Raw genomic sequence first — 21,841 nt, 5'->3', positions numbered from 1 at the left:
GCAGCAGTAGTGTTCGCTCTCAAAATTTAGAGACATTACCTATATGGAGCTCAGTGCAGAGTGTATACAGATCATCAGAGTCTGAAGTATTTCTTCACTCAGAAGGATCTGAACATGCGACAGCGCAGGTGGCTTGAGCTGGTCAAGGACTATGATGTAGACATCCTCTACCATCCAGGGAAAGCCAATAAGGTAGCAGATGCACTTAGCAGAAAATCCAGTGCTACCTTATTATCTCTTACAGTCATGTCACCGCCCCTACAGAAGGAGATCGTAGATTTCGGTCTCGAACTCATCGTTGGACAGCTCTCTACTATGACTTTAGAGTCTACCTTGCTTGGTGATATTCAGTCAGCTCAGGAGCAGGACCCTGAAATTCAGAAAATCAAGCAAGGGCTAGCAGAATCAAAAAGTAGAGAATTCAGAGTGTCCGATAGCGGAGTGTTGTATTTTGGTGGCAGACTCTGTGTTCCAGATCAGGAGGAGCTACGGAGACAGATTTTAAATGAGGCTCACAGGACTCCCTACGCAATGCATCCAGGTTCCACCAAAATGTATCAAGACCTGAAGAAACGCTTTTGGTGGCCCGGGATGAAGCGAGACATCGCCAGATATGTTAGCATCTGCCTCACCTGTCAGAGGGTCAAGGCAGAACATCAGCGACCAGGAGGAGTTCGGCAGCCTATACAGATTCCAGAATGGAAGTGGGAGGATATCTCTATGGACTTCATAGTGGGTCTACGAACCACGAATGGTTTTGATGCCATCCGGGTAATAGTTAAGTTGACTAAATCAGTCCACTTTTAGCTATCAAGATATCCTACTCCATGGAGAAGCTAGCTCGGTTGTATCTCCAGGAGATCGTCGACTTCATGGAGTCCCACGTACCATTATTTCAGACAGAGGGAGTGTGTACAATCAGCATTGGGCACGAAGTTAAAGTTCAGCACAGATTCCATCCTCAGAAGGATGGTCGAACAGAGCGAGTAAATCGGTACTCGAAGATATGCTCCGAGTGTGTGCCCTAGACTTCAGGGAAGTTGGTGCAAATATCTGAGCTTAGCAGAATTTGCATACAACAACAGCTATCGTGCCACTATCGGCATGGCACCTTATGAGGCTCTCTATGGGCGGAGGTGTAGATCTCCATCTCTTGGTATGAGAGTGGTGAGCAGAAAGAACTAGAGCTTGAGATGGATCTAGTAGCGAGATACCACAGCGACCATACAGAGATTCGCCAGAGGATAGAGACGACCGAGCCGTCGAAGAGCTATCTTGATACAGCCTTGAACCCCTAGAATTTTCAGTTGGGGATTCGGTGTTCCTCGAGTAACTCCCATGAAGGAGTAATGCGTTTTGGGAAAAAGGGCAAGCTAAGTCCCGGATATGTGGGACCATACCTTATCGCCAGAAGAGTGGGCAAGGTAGCATATGAGCTAGAGCTACCCCAGAAATGTCACCGTCCACAACGTATTTCATGTCTTTATGTGAAGAAGCATACCCCGATGCCACCCAGGTGATTGAGGTACAGATCCGCGAAGACCTCGGCTATGATAGTCGGCCTATTCGGATAATAGATCGAGCAGTTAAGAAATTGCGGAACAAGGAAGTACCATTAGTCAAAGTCATTTGGCACGGTCACACAATGAAGAGGCAACTTGGGAGCGTGAGGACGAGTACCAGAATTATTCTAAGTTCAAGGACGAACTTTTTATAAGGTATGGGAGTTGTAGAAAATTCTCAAATTATTTTTAGAAATATTCTATGATTTTTCTGGAATTTTAGATATTTTTCCGGAATTTTCCGAGTAGCGAGTAGCAAAAATAATTGGAACCGTAAAATAGCTTAAGCGTGAATCGAACCCGAGACCTATGGTTTACTGATAAGTTTAGTAGTGAACCCAGCAGGGCCGTGCTGAAAGGAAAGGGAATCAATTATATTTATAATTGGTTTGGCCGAATTAATTATTTAGTATAAATAGGAAAACATAAGTTGGTTTGGGTTATTTTCTATTTGGTTCGGCAACTTCCTTCTCCTCACCCTAACTCACGTCGATTCCCTCTCCTCCTCCTCCTCTCGGCGCACCAAGCCAAGGCTCAAGGGATCATCTTCCGGCGATGACTCCAACACGAAAAAGATTCTTCTCCGCGAGAGGAACGCGAAGACGTGAGCGGATCGTCGAGAAGATCATCTCCACCGGAATTCTAGCGAATAGAATCGTAAGAAATTATGAATAGGAGGTAAGAAACCCCTCACCTGCAGTATAATAGCTTCGTTTGGTTTTCTACGCATTAGTTTTAGCTATATGCAGGTTTTTTCGGCACATAGGGTGTGTTTAAACCCTCCTTGAGGATTAGGGATCTAGTTGAGCACCTCTAGACGGGCCGGACACGTTGGTCTCCTTTAGTTGGAGATTCTAGACGTTGTCGGGTGCCTAGAGGTGATCTCCCTATTAGAGGAGAGAGTTGGAGCACACCAAGTGTTCGGTAAAATGTTAGTGTAGCTAAATACCACCTCAGTTATGTTTAACAGCTCAGTTAAATGCATTAGTAGCATTTAAATCAATATGTTAGTCTAGTTTCAGCTTACATGGGACTACGGTCCAATGGGTGGGCTCCCACAGTCGCCTCTAGGTTTAGATAACCTAGCTCTAGGTTCAGATAACCTAGAAACAGCAAAATAAGCAATTAGTAGCTATATTCAGTATTTTATTTTCAGTGGCACTGTACTGGATTAGATATTCATTGGGCTGGGCTCCCATAGTCGGTCCCTAGGTTTAGATAACCTAGTTCTAGGTTTAGATAACCTAGTTAACCCTACTAAATTCGGGACTTGCAAACTCGGGTCTAGTTAGGGATGCGCGCATAGCAAGTACAGTTGCCGGGCCCAAACAACATGATTACTATTTTCACTTACTATGATATTAGCTTTCAAACTCTTAATCTAATCCAGTGATTATAGTTTAAGATCAGTTTTAGCGCAGTTCAGTTTCAGTTCAGTATCATGATCCAGTTTAGTTTTTCCCTGTGAATATGCATGATAACTTTATGTGCAGTTGTTATACATGTTTTTATGTTCAGGTTTAGATATGCCATGATTGTATGCTTATATGCCATGCCATGCCATGCTATGCTAGTTTATTCAGTATATCCAGCATATGTTTCAAACAGCATGATTTAAAATCATATTTGCATCGTTGCATGTTTTTGTGAGGTAGATGGTTTCTTACTAAGCTTTAAGCTTACAGATACTATTTTTCCTTATACTGCAGATAAAGGTAAAGGAAAGATGGACTAGCAGTGGAGGTTGGAGGTCAATGCAGATCAAGATGTGTGTGACAGGAACTGGAATAAAAGATCCTTAGGGAGTTAGCAGATTAAGAACTTAGTTTTTGTTTTAAGATACTTTTATGCAGTTCTAGTGGTTTTAAATGCTATGAATTAATAAGCTTTGCACTAGATCATGTTAGAATGCTAGTTAATAGATATTAGAACGTTTTACATGCATTCTATAACTGTTGTGTGATGTTTTAGCACGAACAAGTGCTGAAATCAGAGTTCCAGGAGCGAAATCAGAACTCTGATCGGTCTACAGACCGATCAGAGTCTGTGCTGTGCCACTGGATCGGTCAGCCGACCGATCCAGATGCAAACAGAAGGTGGTATCTGCCACTGGATCGGTCAGCCGACCGATCCAGTCGCGAACAGAAAGTTGGCCTTCGCGAACAGAGGTTACCAAAGCTTGCTGATCGGTCTGCCGACCGATCAGTGAGCCACTGGATCGGTCAGCCGACCGATCAGTGCACTTCTGGATCGGTCGGAAGACCGATACAGCCACGTACAGAAGCGACAGCCTATGGATCGGTCAGCCGACCGATCCAGAGAGTTTTCTTCCATGCCAGTATCAGCTGGGTCGATCACGGGATCGATCCGACAGCCCAATCGATCTAGGGATCGATTGAAATGCCTGATTACAGCTAGCAGGTCATCTGAGAGGCATAGATTGTCTTCCCTAACATGTGTACAACCCTTAGGTACACCTAGAATGTTAAGTTTAGATTTTATAGAAATCAGTTTAGTAAGATTTTCATCAATCCAGTTTTTCCGCATTAGTCATTTAGCACAGCATAACTGTAGCGATCGGCCTTACAGCCTAGTAGTAGAAGGTGGGTCGTTACAACAGAGGCACTCTGGATCGATTGGTCAATTGATCCAAAGCCTCCCCAATCGATTAAGAGCAATCCAATCGATTGGGATTCGACCGTTGGCGTAGAATAAAGTCGTTGTCGAGCTCTTTGTCCGAAAAATGCTTGCACTATTCAGCTCCGATCTTCACAGCGATTCCAGAGCTTCTCCACAGAGTTCTCACCGCCAGATCTTGAAGGTTCTTGGAGGTATTTCCAAGTCAAGAGGCGGATCTACAGCAAGAAGAAGAAGCTAGGGTTAGGGTTTATTGTGTAAACCGTGTAAGCTTTCCCTTGTATTTGCTTCTCTTTGTTTCTTGTTGTATTGATGGTATTGTAGGGCTTCTCCGCCTTCGATAGCTACCGAAAAGGAGTGTTTACATAGTGGAGGGTGCATGAGTGTGTGGATCCTTGGATTAGTCACCTCTTCTTGAGGTGGATACCAAGTAAATCCCTAGTGTTAGCGTTGAGTATTGTTTCTTTGTATTTTTCGCTGCATTTCACTATAAGAAACAAGCAACGAAGAGCACGAGATCGCGCCGAGCTATTCACCCCCCCCCTCTAGCTATATTTCAGTCCCAACAAGTGGTATCAGAGCAAGACCGCTCTTCACCGGAATCGTCGCCGGAAGGGGCAACAAAGCTAGAGGGTGAAGAAGTTGAAGCAAATTCATCAAAGTCAAAGAATTCAAGAAGCTCAACTTTAGGATGGAATTCCGAGATGAACTCAGATTCGACACGAGGGTGCCTCCACCATTCACAATGATGAGCTTCAATCTTTGGAGATCAAGGATCAAAAATTTCTTGATGGTGGAGATAAAGCAATGGTTTGCTCTTATGGAAGGCTTCAAAGCTCCAACAAGTTCAAAGGGCAAAATTATCAAGAGGAGCAAGTGGAGCCAAGAACAAATTCAAAGGAGCAAGGCCAATGATAAAGTGGTCAAGCTTTTAGTCAATTTATTGCCTAGCCACATTTTGGAGCAAATTGGAGAATTCAAGGATGCCAAGGAGCTTTGGAGCAAATTGGCAACAATTCATGAGATCCCCTCCACTGTACCAGATCAAGAAGAATCCAAAGAGGGCGACTTCGTGGGTCAAGATCAAGAGGAAGAGGATTCTGAAGTTGAGAGATGCTCAACTTCCGAAGAAGAGGTCCAAGAAGCTTCATCTTCAAAGGAATACAATGAAAAGGACAAAGAGGGAGCATACTCTTTGTTTCATGTACAAAAGGAAGATGAAGAAGCCTCCACCTCTAGGATTGAGGGGGAGTGACCTTTGTTGACATCGGATCAAGAAGAAGGAGAAGCTTCTACATCCGGGTCAAATGGAGAAGAAGACATTGCATCCTCCAAAGATCAAGAAACATCAAATGGAGGATCAAGTGTCATCCCTACATGTGAAGGTAAAAATATTTCCATTAAAAATAAAAATCACATCATATGTTTTGAATATAGGGAACATGGGCACTACAAGAGCAAGTGCCCTAAATTGGCCAAGAAGAAGGGTCAAGTAGCACCAAAGGGTAAGGAGAAGCCCAAAGAAACCGCTCCCGGAACAAAGAAGAGCAAGGAGCACGTTGTGTGTTTCTCTTGCAATCAAAGGGGACACAATCGGAGTCAATGTCCTAAGGGGAAGAAAGCGGTCAAGCCTAAGGGAGGAAGCATGAGTAAAGGGGAAGCCTCAAAGGTAAAACGAAAGGTATCATTTATAGAACCTATTCCTTTAAATAATGGTAAAAAGCATGCTAATTCCAATTTTTATTATTTTAATGCTATTTACCATAAAAATAGGGAGCATGATAGCATTAAAGAAAAACATATGGCTCTCCATGCTAAGACTACCACACCTCGGGTTAGGAATGTAGGTAAAAGGTTAGGCAATAACACTAAGGACCATAATTATAAGCCTAAAAATAAAAATGCTCAAGGATTTAAAGAAAAATAAAAAATCTAGGGATTTATGGGAAGAAAATCAAGTCTTAAAGTCAAGGTTTGATAAAATGAAAAAGACCCTAAAAATGATCGAAAGTATCCTAAAAGGACAAAATGAGCAAAACCTAGGTTTAGCACTACAAGGGGTATCCACGGGACATAGGGGTTTGGGATACAAACCTAAAATTAAAAAGGATGTGCCTTATTACCATATGGTTCCATATGATTATGGAACCAACCCTAGGTCAAATGGTCAAGTCAAAAATACTAGGGAAGTTATTCCTAAGAGTATTTTTACAACGAACGTGACTAAGACTTCTAAGAAGTCTAAGAAAGTCACTAAGAAGATCATAAGGGAGGCAATCCCTAGAGTTGATCTAGGAAATGTAACTAAGGACTCTAAGAAGCCTAACAAGGTCACTAGGAAGGTATCTAGGGAAGTTATCCCTAGTGAATACCTAGAGGATTCAAGGAGCATCAATAAGTTTTGGGTTCCTAGGAGCATTTTCTCTACTCCTTAAATGGGTTAGAGAGTGTCAACTCTAATTAGAAGGGTAGTTAACCCAACTTTGATAAAGTTGACATTTGGAGAGCATTTTTAAAGTTATTGTTAACCTTTGAAAATGATAAGGATTAATGGCTTACTCTTGGAAAGAGTAAGATGTGCCATAATTTGAGTATTTGGATATAATTTTAATTGGCACAAAAAATTAAGTCTAAAGAAATGTCAAGTTGGGATGCTGGCATTTTATTGGGAAGTTAAAGGCAAGTCTAAGCTTTATTTTAATTTGTTACTCTTTAAAAGAGTAATATGTGTCAAAATTTGAGGAATATGCTTAATTTAAATTGGCACAAATTAGGAAAAGTAAAATAAATGTCATAATTGGGTTTTGGCATTTTCTTGGGACATTTTGGGCAATGTAGGGTTTAAACTTTAAGTTAGCTAAGGTTTAAGGATACTTAGATAGTTATTCTAGGTATTTTGTTTATGCTAATTTGTCATGCGTTGTTTGCCCATCATATGTCATGACATCATATTTATTCTTGCACTCATGATTTATTATGAAAAACACAAAAATATCATGTCATGGCATGCATACATCATGTAGTTCTAGGAAATTTTTCTTCTAAAAATTATTTATCTTTGATGTATGTCATATCGCATCATGCATAATTTTTAAATTCCTTGAAATCAAGGACAAATGGAATTTATTAACAAGTAACATCCTTGGTGGATGTTCATAACCTCAAAATGCCTAGATAGATATGCATGTTTCCTAGATTAGGGCAAAACCAAAGTTTACATCTCACTAAGAACTATAAGGTGACTTGTATGTGGTTTCATACACATTAAATAGAAATGAGATGTTAAGATGATAAACAAAACTCAAGATGTTGATTTAGTGCATTCTTTTGAGTTTTAAATTCATCAAAACACATAGTTTTGTGTTTTCCAATCATTAGGAAAACTAATGTACAAGTCATGTGCATTGAGCCCAAAGAATATGGTTGGATATCGGTTTTGAAAATGATTTTAAATATACTTTGGAAAATCTTGATGAAAGCTATCTTTTGATAGTAATCATCATTGAATAGTTGAGCACAAACTTAGAAGAAAACACTAAAGTTTTTACAAGTTCCCAAATTTGTGTCAATCTTTGAAAATAGAATGTATTTTCATAGAAAACTATTTTTCCTTGAAAGTATATACTCTAAGGATTGTCTACATGAATTTTCATGATTTTTAGAATTTTGTAGAATTTTCTAGAGGTTTCTGAAGTTGCTGAACCTTCAATCGATCACCCGATCGATTGAAGGGTCTCAATCGATCGGGTGATCAATTGAGAGTGAGCTTCTTGTGAACATAAGCTCACTGGATCAATCCACCAATCGATCCACACTAGCTGAATCGATCAGTGGATCGATTCAACAGGGTTCAATCGATTGAAACCCAACTCCAATCGATTGGGAATGCTGATTTTGGCTTGGAAAGCTTGATTTCAACATTTTGAACCACCTTTAGTCTAGGTAACCATTCCTTACCCCTCAAAACACATTTATATACATTTAGGAGGAGTTTTCATGATGAAAACAAGGACGGATTGGTTAAGGGAGACTAAGTAGAGGTTTAGGTTGAGGTTTGGTTTCAATATTGAATTTTTGAACCTCAAAACTTCTAAATTTGGGTTTCCTAAAGGTTTAGGGATTCCAAGTCATTGTTGGTGCAATGACAGAGGTTACGTGCATGTCTTTAGGGGGAGTTACTCTTTAAGGACATGAAAATCTTTTTTTTTTTTATACACCTTGGAAGGTGGTTAACCTTCTTTATCGAAAATGTTCAAGGTTGGGCATTCTGATGTAATGGAGAGTGGATATCTTCATTATTCAAGTGGTGTATGCTCAAGGATGAGTATTTGATGACAATGAAGGGTATGAGACCTTCATTTGAATCGTGTGTGAATATACCAAGTAGTATATGCTCAAGGATGAGCTGTGAGAATAATGAAGGGTATGAGATCTTCGTTATTGTGTTGTGAACAACGAGGGAAGTTGTAAACAACATTGGGTAACTCTTCAAGGGGAGAGTTTTTGATGTGTGCCAATAGGGGGAGAATGTGTGGTTAAGTTAGACCTTCATTACCTAAGAGGAAGTTTGCCCTCTAAAAAAGGAGGAGAATGAAGGAAACCATCACTCTTACATTGGCAAGAAGGGGAGTTGAGGCTATGAGATTAGCCTAACTTAAAGGTATTGTCAAACATCAAAAAGGGGGAGATTGTTGGTGCAATATTCCCTAGGTCAAGGTTGACCTGGTTGACTAAGCTTGAATTGGTTCAAGCTCGAGTCTTGATGTTTGAGTTTCGATGTTTGACAATACATGGAGACAAGACATGGAGATAAGACATGGAGATTGCAGGTGTAATTGTTCATGTGAGAGATTGTGAAGAAGAGTCAAGTAGGTCAAGGGTGACTGGATCTTGACTGGAAAATCCTGGTGAGTGAAACCAGGTGAAAGGCCTAGTGAGTGAAGCTAGGCAGTTGAGAAATCCTGGTGAGTGAAGCTAGGTGAAAGACCTAGTGAGTGAAGCTAGGTAGTTGGAAAATCCTGGTGAGTGAAGCCAGGTGAAAGACCTAATGATTGAAGCTAGGCAGTTGGGAAATCCTGGTGAGTGAAGCCAGGTGAAAGACCTAGTGAGTGAAGCTAAGCAGTTGGGAAGTCCTAGTGAGTGAAGCTAGGCAGTAAGGAAAGACCTGGTGAGTGAATCCAGGCAGTTGGGAAGTCCAAATGGGTCATGGAGGACCGGACACTTGGCACGAGGAGAAAAGTTCAAGTGGGTCAAAGGGATTGACCAGACACTTGGTGAGGAGTCTTGGCAGGTCAAGGATGACCGGATGTTAGGCATGATGTACCAATGGGTCATGGTTGACCGGATGTTAGTGTAGGGGACTTTGGACTTGTTTTTGGGCAAAAACAAGAGTTGGATCAATCAGCCGATTGATTGGCTCATGCCCAATCGATCGGCTGATCGATTGGGTGAGTCCCTGCGACAAGCCTCCGCCCAATCGATCAGTGGATCGATTGGGAGAATCGTCGATCGCACAGAAAGCCTCCCAATCGATCGATCGATCGATTGGGAGCCTCCAATCGATTGGCTGATCGATTGGGAGCTGCGATTTTGCGCGATAAGCCCTGGATCGATCAGCCGATCGATTCAGACGATTCCCAAGAGCACAGAGGCGCTCTGGATCGATCGGTCAATCAATCCAAAGCCTCCCCAATCGATTGGGATTCGATCGTTGGCTAGAATAAAGTCATTGTCGAGCTCTTTCTCCGAAAAACGCTTGCACTGTTCAGCTCCGATCTTCACAGCGATTCCAGAGCTTCTCCACATAGTTCTCACCGCCAGATCTTGAAGGTTCTTGGAGGCATTTCCAAGTCAAGAGGCGGATCTACAGCAAGAAGAAGAAACTAGGGTTAGGGTTTATTGTGTAAACCGTGTAAGCTTTCCCTTATATTTGCTTCTTTTTGTTTCTTGTTGTATTGAGAGTATTGTAGGGCTTCTCCGCCTTCGGTAGTTACCGAAAAAGAGTGTTTACATAGTGGAGGGTGTGTGAGTGTGTGGATCCTTGGATTAGTCACCTCTTCTTGAGGTGAATACCAAGTAAATCCTTAGTGTTAGCATTGAGTGTTGTTTCTTTGTAATTTCCGCTGCATTTCACCATAAGAAACAAGCAACGAAGAGCATGAGATCGCGCCGAGTTATTCACCCCTCCCCCCTCCCCTCTAGCTACATTTCGGTCCCAACACCTGTTAGATCTTTTCTTACATATAGATATATGTGATTGATAAAATCATGTGTCTGGATATACTTATTATTATCATACCAGTGCATTAATGATGATTGTGTTCGAGACATGAGTATTAGCATCATACACATCATCGCACTCCTTGCATGATGTCGATCATTGTTTCCCTTGTTGTGTGAGAGAGTCACCAGTCATATTCACTACCCACTATGCCACTCAGGGATAGTGGTAGCTGAAGTTGGGTGCAGCTTGTCATGTCATGCCCACTCAGCCATTCGGAGTAGTAGTAACAGAGTCGTGCAGATAGTGACCTCCTTATTGTGTAGCTAGATAGCTACTCTACATCATGCCCGACCAGCCACTCAAATGTAGTGGTAGTTGGAGTCCTGAGCAATTATCATAGTCCAGCCCACTCGGCCACACAGATGTCATGGTAGCATGAGTGGAGTGTAAGAATGACACATATATGGTCATTTGCATATGATTTGTAGTGCATATCTTGGACATATTGATTGCATATGCTTGTGATATATTGTATTTATTTGAGTTATGATTGTTGCATATACCTGACATTATTCATATATGTTCATTTATCATACATATATATGCTATCGTATGTTGCAAATGCAGTACGAGCAGATCTATTGTAAATCTCCAATGACTACTGATCATTATACCTTACGTATTAGATCGGATTGGGTATGTGAATTTATTATATCATTTATGGTTGTGTACATAATTCTTACCTGTGAGATTGTATACCTTGATCTCCATATTCTTATTTTGACCATGCATTATCACTGTCTATTACTCACTGAGTCATTTGGACTCACTACCCTATTTACTTTATTTCTCTCAGGTAGCATGTAGATGATTTTGAAGTCACTTGAGGGATCCTAGCTGCTAATCTCACATCATATTGAGATTTCTTCGTTTCTTTTATGCTGTTTCTTACTATTCTATTTGCAAATTGTTTTTCAGACTTGGTTATGTAGTGATTTGATTTGATCGTGGATTTTAGTCTTATGTCTACTTTTATTCGGTTATGTGTCATTCTTGTGTTAAGCCATGCTGGCATGTAATCAGTTTGTTTGTGTGGTTTGCAATTGTACCAGTCGTGTAAACTGTGTATTATTATCTTGTGTGGTTATGTTTGTACCTGCTATGTGAGCTTGTATTTATTATCTTGCATGGTTGTATTTATACCAGCCGTGTATGTTGTATCATATTGTATCAAATATTATCATAAAGGGGTACCGTCCATCCTGTCTGACAAATATACCTTTCGGGCGTGATATAAACAAGAAAAAATATCTTAAACTTTAGAAAATTAGTTTTTCGGTGATAAATTTTTTTGAAAGATTTCCAAATTCCAAGTAATAGAAAGCTTCCTCAAGAATATTTTGAATAAGTTTTACTAGTAATAGAAAAGATTTTCAGAAATATTTTCAAGGAATATCTACATAAGACAAAGAGAACATGAACTTTGAATACTTAAAGAGAATTAAGGCGAGCTATAATTAAAATTTTGCAATTAAAAGGACAAAATTAAGCTAAATATATGCATGGTTAAGTGGATCCTTAGAGTTCAAACATACGTCTCATCTTGACTTTTATCATTTTTCAACAATTAAATTTCAAAATAAGTTGATTGAATTTGGTTTACTCAAATTAGCTAGATTCATCTTGAGAATGAGTTTGATAGGTTTAAATTAATTGAATTAAAATAAATTGGTTATTCAGATAAATTAAGTTGATTAAATTCAAATCTTGAGTTTTTATTAATTTTATTTGATTATTAATTAAATTAAGATTTATTAAATTAGTTAAGTTAGAATTATTAATTATATTTGAATTATTTAAGTTAGAATTATTAATTACATTTAATTATTTAATTTTTAATTACATTTGGATTATTTGAGTTAGAATTTTAAATTACATTCAATTATTTAATTTAGAATTATTAATTGAGTGCGATTGTTTGAATTAGAATTTTTAATTAAGTTGAATTATTAACTAGATTAGGATTTTTAATTAAGTTTCGTATACATTAAATTAGGATTTTTAATTAAGTTTCAGATTAATTAAATAGGGAATAATTAGATTAGGATTAACTAATTTTTAGATTAATTAAATTAGGATTAATTAAGTTTCAGATTAATTAAATTAGGAATTTTAATTTAGCAATTAGATTATGATTAATTAAGTTTCAGATTAATTAGATTAGGATTAATTAAGTTTTGAATTAATTAGATTTAATTCTAAGGGTTTTTTTTTTACCTTGGGTTAGATTGAGATTTAACTGTCGATTAATTAAGTGCACATTTTAAGTCTCGGCTTCCAAGTCGTGGCTAGGCATAGTGGTGAGTATCGGAGCAATGACTACTTTCTTAGACAAAGACAATTTCAGAAATTAGCTAGACACTTACTAACCTATTAAAAAATCTTGGTCTAATTAGTTTAAGATGTCGCTAGATAGTTTCAATTAGTTCTCTTAGTTAAGCATATCCCACTTGACAAACCTAGATTAAGTGTCTCTTATGGACTATCATCTCACCGTATCCTAATACTATGTTGGCAAAGAGTCAACCAAACCTATGTCATGTCTAACCGATCTAAGTTAAGCAGTGATGACATGCATTTGAAATTAAAACCAAGGTAATTAAGCATGTAATTTTACTTAATTAAGACAATAGTTTTTCTATTAGCTTCCTTTAGATCATGGCTTACATAAGGTCAATCCTAGTATCAAACTTGATCTTTGGAGATCATAACTTAGATAAGGTCGTGTTTCATTATTATCAGCCAATTTATTCACATTGAGGTCATGTTTCATTACCTTTGTGTCTGTTGTTCCCTCTGTTTGACTAGCTTGTCCAGAGATCTTTTGTGCTAATAAAGGGGTTGACTCTATTAAGCTTCTTTTTGGTCAGACCACATTGCAGTGTTTGAGTTGCCTTCACGTCAGTTTCAATTTGCCTCTTAATTTAAGGGGTCCAGTTCTCATATCCGACTTTGTTGATTGATAGGGTATACTATGCCTTAATGATGATCCACGTGTCTATGTAGGTCTTCAAGAAATATTCCATTCAATCCTTCCAATAAACAAAATCATTTCCATTGAAAAGATGGGGGCAAACAATGTTGTAGCCTTCTTGGAGGGTCATTTAATTGGAAAAAATAAAATTTGAAAAATATTCCAAAACTTGATGTTGGATTAGTAGTGTTGGAGAAAAGAGAGAATAAATGAAAATAAATAAAGAAAACAAAAATATCTACTCGACTGACGGTTGCACCAATACAGAGTGCTCTCACCGATACTAATTGTAGGATTGGAGAAAGCGCTAGAGGGAGGTGAATAGCACGTGTCACTTTTTCATATTTTTTGAAAACTCTCTTTTCAGTTATTTTAAAGATAGTAGTAGAATAAAGAAACAAACACAGTACTAGGAAATAATTTTATTTACTTAGTTCACAACCTATGGCTATTAATCTAAGACTCGTGATCGTTGACAACTTTTGATGGATAATCCACTAATAGTCTTCTCCTTCGAACAACGATTCGGTGAGGCAAAAACTCGTATTTTACAAAAAAATCAAGGAATGGTATCACATTTACCATTCCTTTTCAAAATCCAATACAAAAGACGAATAACAAAAACAAGTTTTACCGACAACTTTAAGAATCTAAGGTCGAGCATGATTGTTGAAGTAGCACGTAGGGGTTATGTCAGAATTTCGAAGCGATACGTGAGTAGAAGTTGATCAGAGGTGTGTTCAAAGCCTTTGTTCAAAGAGCTTTTATAATATCCTTCCAAGCACTAGGACTAACCCTGGGTGCCCCCAACTCAGCCTTATCTGATCTAATTGTGTCACGGTTTATCCACATCCGGCCGCATGGACCCCTTTCGGATGCGTAGACTGATGACATGGCGCATTGTGGACGAAGCTCTATCTGACTTCTTAAGTCTTGACTTTTATTACAATGACAATCATGACAATGACGGATGTGATAAATTGGATGATAAATCTAAATTGAAGTCGGTAGCTAAGTGTCTAAAAACAAACTCAGATGGATGTCTTAAACGATGACGTCACTCAGAAGGTGAAGCTTTGATACTAGGAAACACAATGAGGGAAAAGGAGGAAGTTGATGAGGTCAGTCACTCATAAACACCATCTTTAGTTTGCCCGTGTAGTACTGGTACCCTCGATTGCAGATCCTTCACACGAAAGGAAGTGGGAAAAAATCAATAGAAGTTGGATATGCAAATTTTAGAAATAGAGATAAGATTTCTCTTCATAGTGGGGACACAAAATATTCTATACATTAAAATTATGAGAGGTGGTGTTTAAGATAGTAAAACCAGTGTGAGTGATATGTAACCCAGTACCGTCACTGATCACAATGTCATCAGGACCATCATATGGAGAATTCAGCAATAGGTTGTTGAGGGCTGAGGTAAGATGATGAGATGCACCACTATCAAGAAGCCAGGTAGGGGAGGTGGAGGCTGAAGTAGTGGCCACATTGGTATTCTATTGCCACTGCCTTTGTGGTGGCCAAGGCTGCCCAGTTGGAATTAGAGGGTAAGTAGCAGTCTATGATACAAAGGGAACATATACAATTTGAAAAAGCACTTTCCAAGAAACTAGTGTGGCAGACGCTCCTAAGAGTTGCCAGAAGAGACAGGATTGGACAAGGTAGACTGTTGTTGTGATGACTGCTAGTTTTGCCAAGAGAAAATTTGCGGATGTTGGATCGAGGCCAACCAGTTGCTATATTGGCCATGGCGGGAATAGGAGAGATTGAGGACTGAGAATGCTACAAGGACAGTTCTTGATTAATCAACTTTTCATGTAATTCATCAAAAGAAATTGATGTGTCCCGAGACCTTCGATAATGTCAACAATAGCTTTGTAATCATCGTCCAAGCCAACAAGAATTATTTCAATGAGGTCCTCATGATCTATCGGCTCACTAAGTATAGCAAGTTCATTAGAACGACATTTAATAAATTGCATATATTCTAAAATTGAACATGCATCTTTAACACCGCATTTGAGCTTATCCTTGATTTGTTTGATGTGACCACTAGACGGATGAACATACGTATTAGCAAGAATAATCCAAGCATCACGAAAGGTAGAGGCCACCTGTTGAATGAGAGGAATCAGAGATGAGATGGAGCCAACAAGAGCACCAAAAAGAAGTTTGTCATGTCAGATCCAAGGAAGGTAATTAATTTGGATTTGGCATGTCAACGTCGTTCACACGAACGCCGGATGACGGACACGGGTGAACCAACTGCCCTAGCCCATCAAGGCTTGATGAGAAATATTGACGAGATCGAGAGGGGAGGTCGGTTGGTAGAATTGTGGATAATCATTTAGTTTGATGAGTGGTTGTAGGGAGGAGGGAGAGAAGAAATTAGGATCTTGTTATAAAGAAGATACCGATGCCTATACCATAAAGCTAGGATAAAATAAATTGATAGAAAATGTTCTTGTGTCTTTTCCATTGAATTAGAAAACTATATAAAAAGTACAAATGTCTAAATGTGGAACTAAACTGTTCTAGTAAATTTACAATCTAAATTACAGAAAAATATAAATTATCATAATTACAAAATTTACCAGATTCTCCACTAAGACACAATATTTCAAGAGACTTTGCCTTTATTTATCTCAGTCTCCGGGCAATTTTTGGCAATGTAATTAAGACAACAGTAAGAACAAAATTTGCAACCCCAGATCCTGAATTTAAGCAATGGCCACAGAATTAAATCCAACTGTACAACAAACAATTTATAATATATTTATTTAATATATAATATTTATATTTATCAATTATTACTCCAAACAGTCAGTCAACAGTCTCATGTTGTCACTGTGCGTGCATGGGGAAACCCCCACCCGGCTCATCCGGCCGCCTGACCGAGAACCTCCTACTCAGTCAAACTCCATCTTGCGTACGTGGCCTCTAATCATTGGCCTACCGACATGGGCCTCTTCCACGTGTGGGAAGGGTGTTACATATGGATTCTGTAAGGCATGCACTCATATATAGAGAGATATATGCACACATGCATGCATGCATGCTTAAAGCTTGTGGTAGTATTAAAATTGTAGAGAACAAATTAAAAACTTAGATTTGATTTGGATAATTCAATTAGCTTGTGCTCGAAGGGTCGTCTTAGTTGGTAAAAGCTTCAACAACACAAATAATCTGCCAACCAAAATGCTTAAATCTAATTAGAGTAGTCTAGTCTTCTTGCCATAACTCATAACAAGCAAGGAGAGGGACAACTCTTTGGTCGTTTCTTCTTCCGATTTCCTGATCCCCAACTTCTTCATCAATTAACCTTTCTCAATATATTTCTTCCGTTTGGTAATTAACTGGTAAAGTGTTTCTTCTTTACGGTAGATCGTCCGTTCGATGCCATCTAGATTACTTTGCCTCCTTTCATCTTCTCTCCCTTAATTATTCCCTATAATTTGAAGATCGAGATGTGATAGCTTTGGATAACATGATTAATCACAAGTGTCTTTGCCTTTTGTGTGGCAATTTAGTTGATGATCTTAGGGGTTTTGTTTCTTGAGACAAATTTCTAGGGTTTTGATTCCTTTTTGATATTCTTATTATTATTATTTTTTCTTGAAATGATTGAGTCATGGAACTAATAGCATGTAGTTTACTCCATTTTCTTGATTTCGTCTTGATCCTCTCTTATGGAGCTAGATTCAAGAGCCAAGTTATGAAATCTCCTGCAATTAAACGTTAGTGATCTTGATGAATACTATTTTTCATGATTATAAATTCTGACTTTCTTTAAAAAGGACCAGGAGGGTGATATGATCTTCAAAGGTAGCTTTTTTATCATTTTCTATGCGATCCCAGCTTCGACACAATTAGGGTTTTTATTTCTAAATAACCTTCTCTTAGTTCCTTCCATTAATATTTTTGGTGTAATTATCTTATGTTTTTATCCACAAGAAATGACATCTTGTTGCTTGATTGACTGGACTGAATGTTTGCTTGACATTAGGGCTAATCAATTGAAGGAAGTAAGAGGAAAGAGCATAAACTTGATTACTATATACATATATATAATGGAAGAAGGGTTGAAAGATCAACATGTTCAACAACATCAACTACCTCCTGGTTTTAGATTCCATCCCACAGATGAAGAACTGATCGCCTATTATCTCACAAGCAAGACCACCGATGCCGATTTCGATGCTAGAGCCATTGCAGAAGTCGACCTCAACAAATGCGAGCCATGGGATCTCCCAGGTAATTAATTAATATTATTCCAAAGCATTCATTTTTATTTTTTCTAAATCTAGCTCATGCATATTTTTCAATTACTGTTCTTCGATTCGATCGCGCGCGCCAGAGAAAGCAAAGATGGGAGAAAAAGAATGGTACTTCTACAGCTTGCGGGATAGAAAATACCCTACCGGCCTTCGAACTAACCGGGCTACGAATGCCGGCTACTGGAAGACAACTGGGAAAGACAAGGAGATCTTTAGCACCACCGGTAGTTCGACGGTCCTAGAAATGATAGGGATGAAGAAGACATTGGTCTTCTACAAAGGGAGAGCTCCGAGAGGCGAGAAGACTAATTGGGTGATGCACGAATATCGCATCCATTCTAAATCCCCTTTAAAAGTCAGTAAGGTACTTATTATATATTCAATTAATTAGCTACTTAAAATTACATCGACGAGTTTTATTTAGTAAATAACAAAAATCTTTATCTCATGGTAGAACGAATGGGTTGTTTGTCGCATATTCGCAAAGAGTGCATCCACAACGGGAGGGAAAAAGTTGCAATCCACATCGAACCACCACCGCCCCAACCCCTACTACATGCCTCCGCCTCCGTTACTTCCTTCCGTGATGGTGCAAAACGAGTACCCTGTACATCCCTTTGCCTTACAACGTGGTTTCAGCCATCGCCTCCCCGAGGCCGAGCTCACCGAGCTCTCGAGGTTCTCCAAGGCCACCAATCAAGGCGGCCCCGGCGGGTTACTGATGAACATGCCGATGATCCAACCGTCACAAGGTAATTGCTTCCCTGGAGGTGGTTTCGCAGCTGCTACTCTCGCGAGCCTCAACTTAAACCTAGGAGGAGCACCACCACCACCTCAGATGTTGCCTCAGCTGTTGTCGTCTCCTGCCGTCGCGACCAATAGTAGTGGGCTTATGGGGGCGATGGATGGAGGGTTTCAAAACAATGTGGAGTCAGGTTGTTTGGAACTTGAGGGATTCTGGCCCTCTAATTACTGAAACATGCATGAGCTATCTAGGTTAAGAGATGTTGTAAAAATGATTATAACAATAATATAATAATGATCTACGCAATTAATTAATCATGTGTATTATGTAGTGTTGAGTGTACTGGGAATTTCTTGTAGTTTTTTTTTTCAAAGTGTTAGTTGGAGAAATTGGACGCACGCTTTGGCCCCGATTTCTAATTTTTGTGTCCAAGCAATTTGTTTCTTTTTAATAATGGATAACTTAGAAGGATTTGTCTCCTAATTTCCCCCCTTCTTTAAAAAATATATATTTTGATGAAATGAGTTACCAAGCATTTTTCACTCATTTTCATTGATTCCAGGTTGGGATTAGCAATGAAAATACAAAAAACTCCTTTGAAGTGAGTTTTAATTTTAAAAAAATAGTCAAGTCTTCATGTGTTGCATATTAAATTTAAATCATAGACTAGAGAATTATTTCATCCTTATTTATACCTAAGTTGGGAAGAAATCAACAAAAAATTTTATGTAGTTTTCAATCAAGATAAGCATAATTTAGATAATTCAATTAATTTAAAATTAATTATTGATCAAGATAATCTTAAAAATAATTTGAATAATTTAAATTTAATTAACAATTTAAAATTAATTAATAAATTAATTAATCAATATTTGTGCAGAGTGCAACAGATGATCGAACTTGTGTTTTGATATTGGCAAAGGTTCAAAGTTAAATTGTGTTATGATCTAACGAGTTGAACTAAGTATGCAGTAAAGTCCTAAGTGATCTCAAGCAAAGTGAAAGTCCTAATTGAGGCTAAGAAAAAGGTGGAAAGTCCTAGTTGCGGTTAGACAACGAAGTCCTAATCCAGAGGATTAGGCAAAGTCTTAGCAGGTTAAGGACGTTGAGCAAAATTCTAGGATCGACGACACTAGGTGAAAGTCTTGGGGGTCACGGACACTAGGCTGGAAATCCTAGGGTTGAAGACACTAGGTAAAAGTCCCGAGGTCTCGAATATTGAGCAAAAGTCCAAACGATCTAGAGGATTGACTTATCAAAAGGTAAATTCTACTAAGAGGAGTAGGTGAGTGTTGGGAAAAACAATCTGTTGCCGGAGATATACGGGTTATTAGCTGAATTTAAATACTCGAATTAAATTCAACTTACAGTTAAGATGACCTGAGCTGATAATCTCAGGTTGCCAGCAGGGGCTGGTTTCTGTCAGGTGATCAAGGCAGTCTGCACAATGTTGACAGAGCGAGCTGATCGGCCGAGTAGTAGAGCAACATGAGCGGGCGCAGCAGATCAGAAAGGCCGATCGAGCAGCACGATTGGGAGGTAGAAAGAGGCCGACTAGATAGTAAGGTCGATCGGGCAAAGTAGTCATCTGATCAAAGAGATAGAGAGCCGACCGTGCGAGTAGACAGGCCTAACAACAGGCCGATCGGCCGGACAGAGAGGCAAGTCGGGCGAGCTGGTGTCGGTCGAGCGGGCAGACAGATAGGTCGGGTGAAGCACGCAGGTCGGGCGAAGTAGACCGGCCGAGCGAGAGGCAAACTGGGCGGACAGATAGGTCTGTTGAGAGGCAGACCAAGCGGGCAGACAGGTCTGGCGAGAGGCAGACCGGGCAAACAGACAGGTCTATCCAGAGATAGACCAGGCGGGCAGACAAGTCTAGCGAGAGGCAGACCGGGCGGACAAACAGGTCTGGCGAGAGGCAGACCGGGAGGAAAGACAGGTCTGACGAGAGGTAGACTGGCAGGGCGAGTAGAGAGGTTGACCGAGAGGATGAAGAAACCGACCGGGAGAACTGACCGAGGCCTGTGACTAACGCAGTTTTCTTGAAACAGATTCGCCTGACCTTTGATTGTACTTCGAGGCTTACTAGGGTCATCTGTTTCCTAGGACACAATGGTTGATCGTGGTTCCACCAAGCACTGGCGGTCACGGCGAACTGAGTGACACTCGATTGTTATCACGTGCACTCCGCCGAGTGGGAGTTGCACGACAGAGGAGGAGGGAACATTGGTGGAGAGCTGTTGCTTTCTCTGTATTTTTTTCTTCCTATGATCGCAACCTCCTTACATAGGAGGTCAGATCAACGACAACGTTAATGGTCGATTAATGACCATTACTCACCGAGTAGTGAAACATCGACCGATTCTCTTCGAAGCAGCCCCACTTCTTTCTCACATAGGTGATCCTTCAAGAGTTGCCATATACTCTTCTTGATCATTAAAAGCCCATCGGCTTACCCTGGTCTAGTCACTGTTTTATTGGGCTATCCCCCACAGTTTGTCTAGTCAGTGCAGATTAGTTATCCCTTTGAACCTAGTTCTTGGAATATCTAGTCAGTATAGGTTGGGTGTCCTCTGCACTGATCACTGACAATGGCATCAAGCCCATTCCTTGTGATGAGCTTGCTACTAACTCTCAATTTAACCCTTTGGTTAGCGGATCCGATAAGTTATCTTTTGACCTCATATAGTCAACAGTGATGACTCCCGTTGAGAGTAATTATCTAATGGTATTATGTCTACGACGTATATGTCTAGACTTATCATTATACAGATGGCTCTGTGCCCGACCTATCACTGATTGACTATCGCAATGTATGTAAATTATCGGCACAAGTTTCGGCCATCGTGGAATATCTTTTAAGAATTGTCGTAGTCATTCAGCCTCTTCACCACATTTTTCAAGAGCTACAAACTCAAATTCCATTGTAAATCTGGTTATTACGGTTTGCTAAGAAGATTTTCAGGAAATGATCGCACCTCCCAGAGTGAATATATATCCACTCATAGACTTAGAGTCTTTTATGTCAGATATCCAACTTGCATCGCTGTATCCTTCGATCACGGCAGGATATCTCGTATAGGTCAAACCATATTCACGAGTATAACTTAAGTACATCAGTACTCTTGTTATCCCTTTCCAGTGCTCAACACTAGGATTACTCGTGTATCTACTCAGTTTACTTACTGCGTAGGCCAAGTTTGGTCATGTACAACTCATCATGTACATCAGACTTCTAGTCACTCGAGAGTACTCTAGTTGAGAGATACTTTCATCTTGATTTTTCGATAAATGTTAACTCGTATATATCGGCGTTCGTGCCAACGCAGTATCACCCTTGGTGAATTTCTCAAGAAT

The 21,841-nt window shown here is 39.6% G+C and overlaps 1 protein-coding gene across 2 annotated transcripts; it reads left to right on the top strand.

Moving 5' to 3' along the window:
• Positions 1–16,682: 16,682 nt before the first annotated feature.
• LOC121997211 (NAC domain-containing protein 79-like) lies at positions 16,683–18,794 on the top strand. 2 transcript variants are annotated; one of them, XM_042551502.1, is made up of 4 exons: positions 16,683–16,821; positions 17,469–17,716; positions 17,820–18,103; positions 18,194–18,794. In XM_042551502.1, the coding sequence occupies exons 2-4, from the start codon at positions 17,533–17,535 to the stop codon at positions 18,713–18,715; spliced, it is 990 nt and encodes a 329-aa protein (XP_042407436.1). In that variant the 5' UTR covers positions 16,683–16,821; positions 17,469–17,532; the 3' UTR covers positions 18,716–18,794. The 2 variants fall into 2 exon arrangements, with proteins under 2 accessions (XP_042407436.1, XP_042407437.1); XM_042551503.1 differs by having other exon boundaries at positions 16,700–17,716.
• The last annotated feature ends 3,047 nt before the right edge of the window (positions 18,795–21,841 follow it).

Source organism: Zingiber officinale, chromosome 6A (genome assembly GCF_018446385.1).
Source record: "Zingiber officinale cultivar Zhangliang chromosome 6A, Zo_v1.1, whole genome shotgun sequence".
Taxonomy (NCBI): domain Eukaryota; kingdom Viridiplantae; phylum Streptophyta; class Magnoliopsida; order Zingiberales; family Zingiberaceae; genus Zingiber; species Zingiber officinale.
Note: the sequence above shows the minus strand (reverse complement) of the source record. Positions and strands in the feature narration are given on the sequence as shown.

Coding starts and splice junctions, on each gene's coding strand:
- LOC121997211 (XM_042551503.1), top strand. CDS start 17,275: ATGATCTTCAAAGGTAGCTTTTTTATCATTTTCTATGCGATCCCAGCT. Junction 17,717..17,819: donor CGAGCCATGGGATCTCCCAG/GTAATTAATTAA, acceptor CGCGCGCGCCAG/AGAAAGCAAAGATGGGAGAA. Junction 18,104..18,193: donor CCCCTTTAAAAGTCAGTAAG/GTACTTATTATA, acceptor ATCTCATGGTAG/AACGAATGGGTTGTTTGTCG.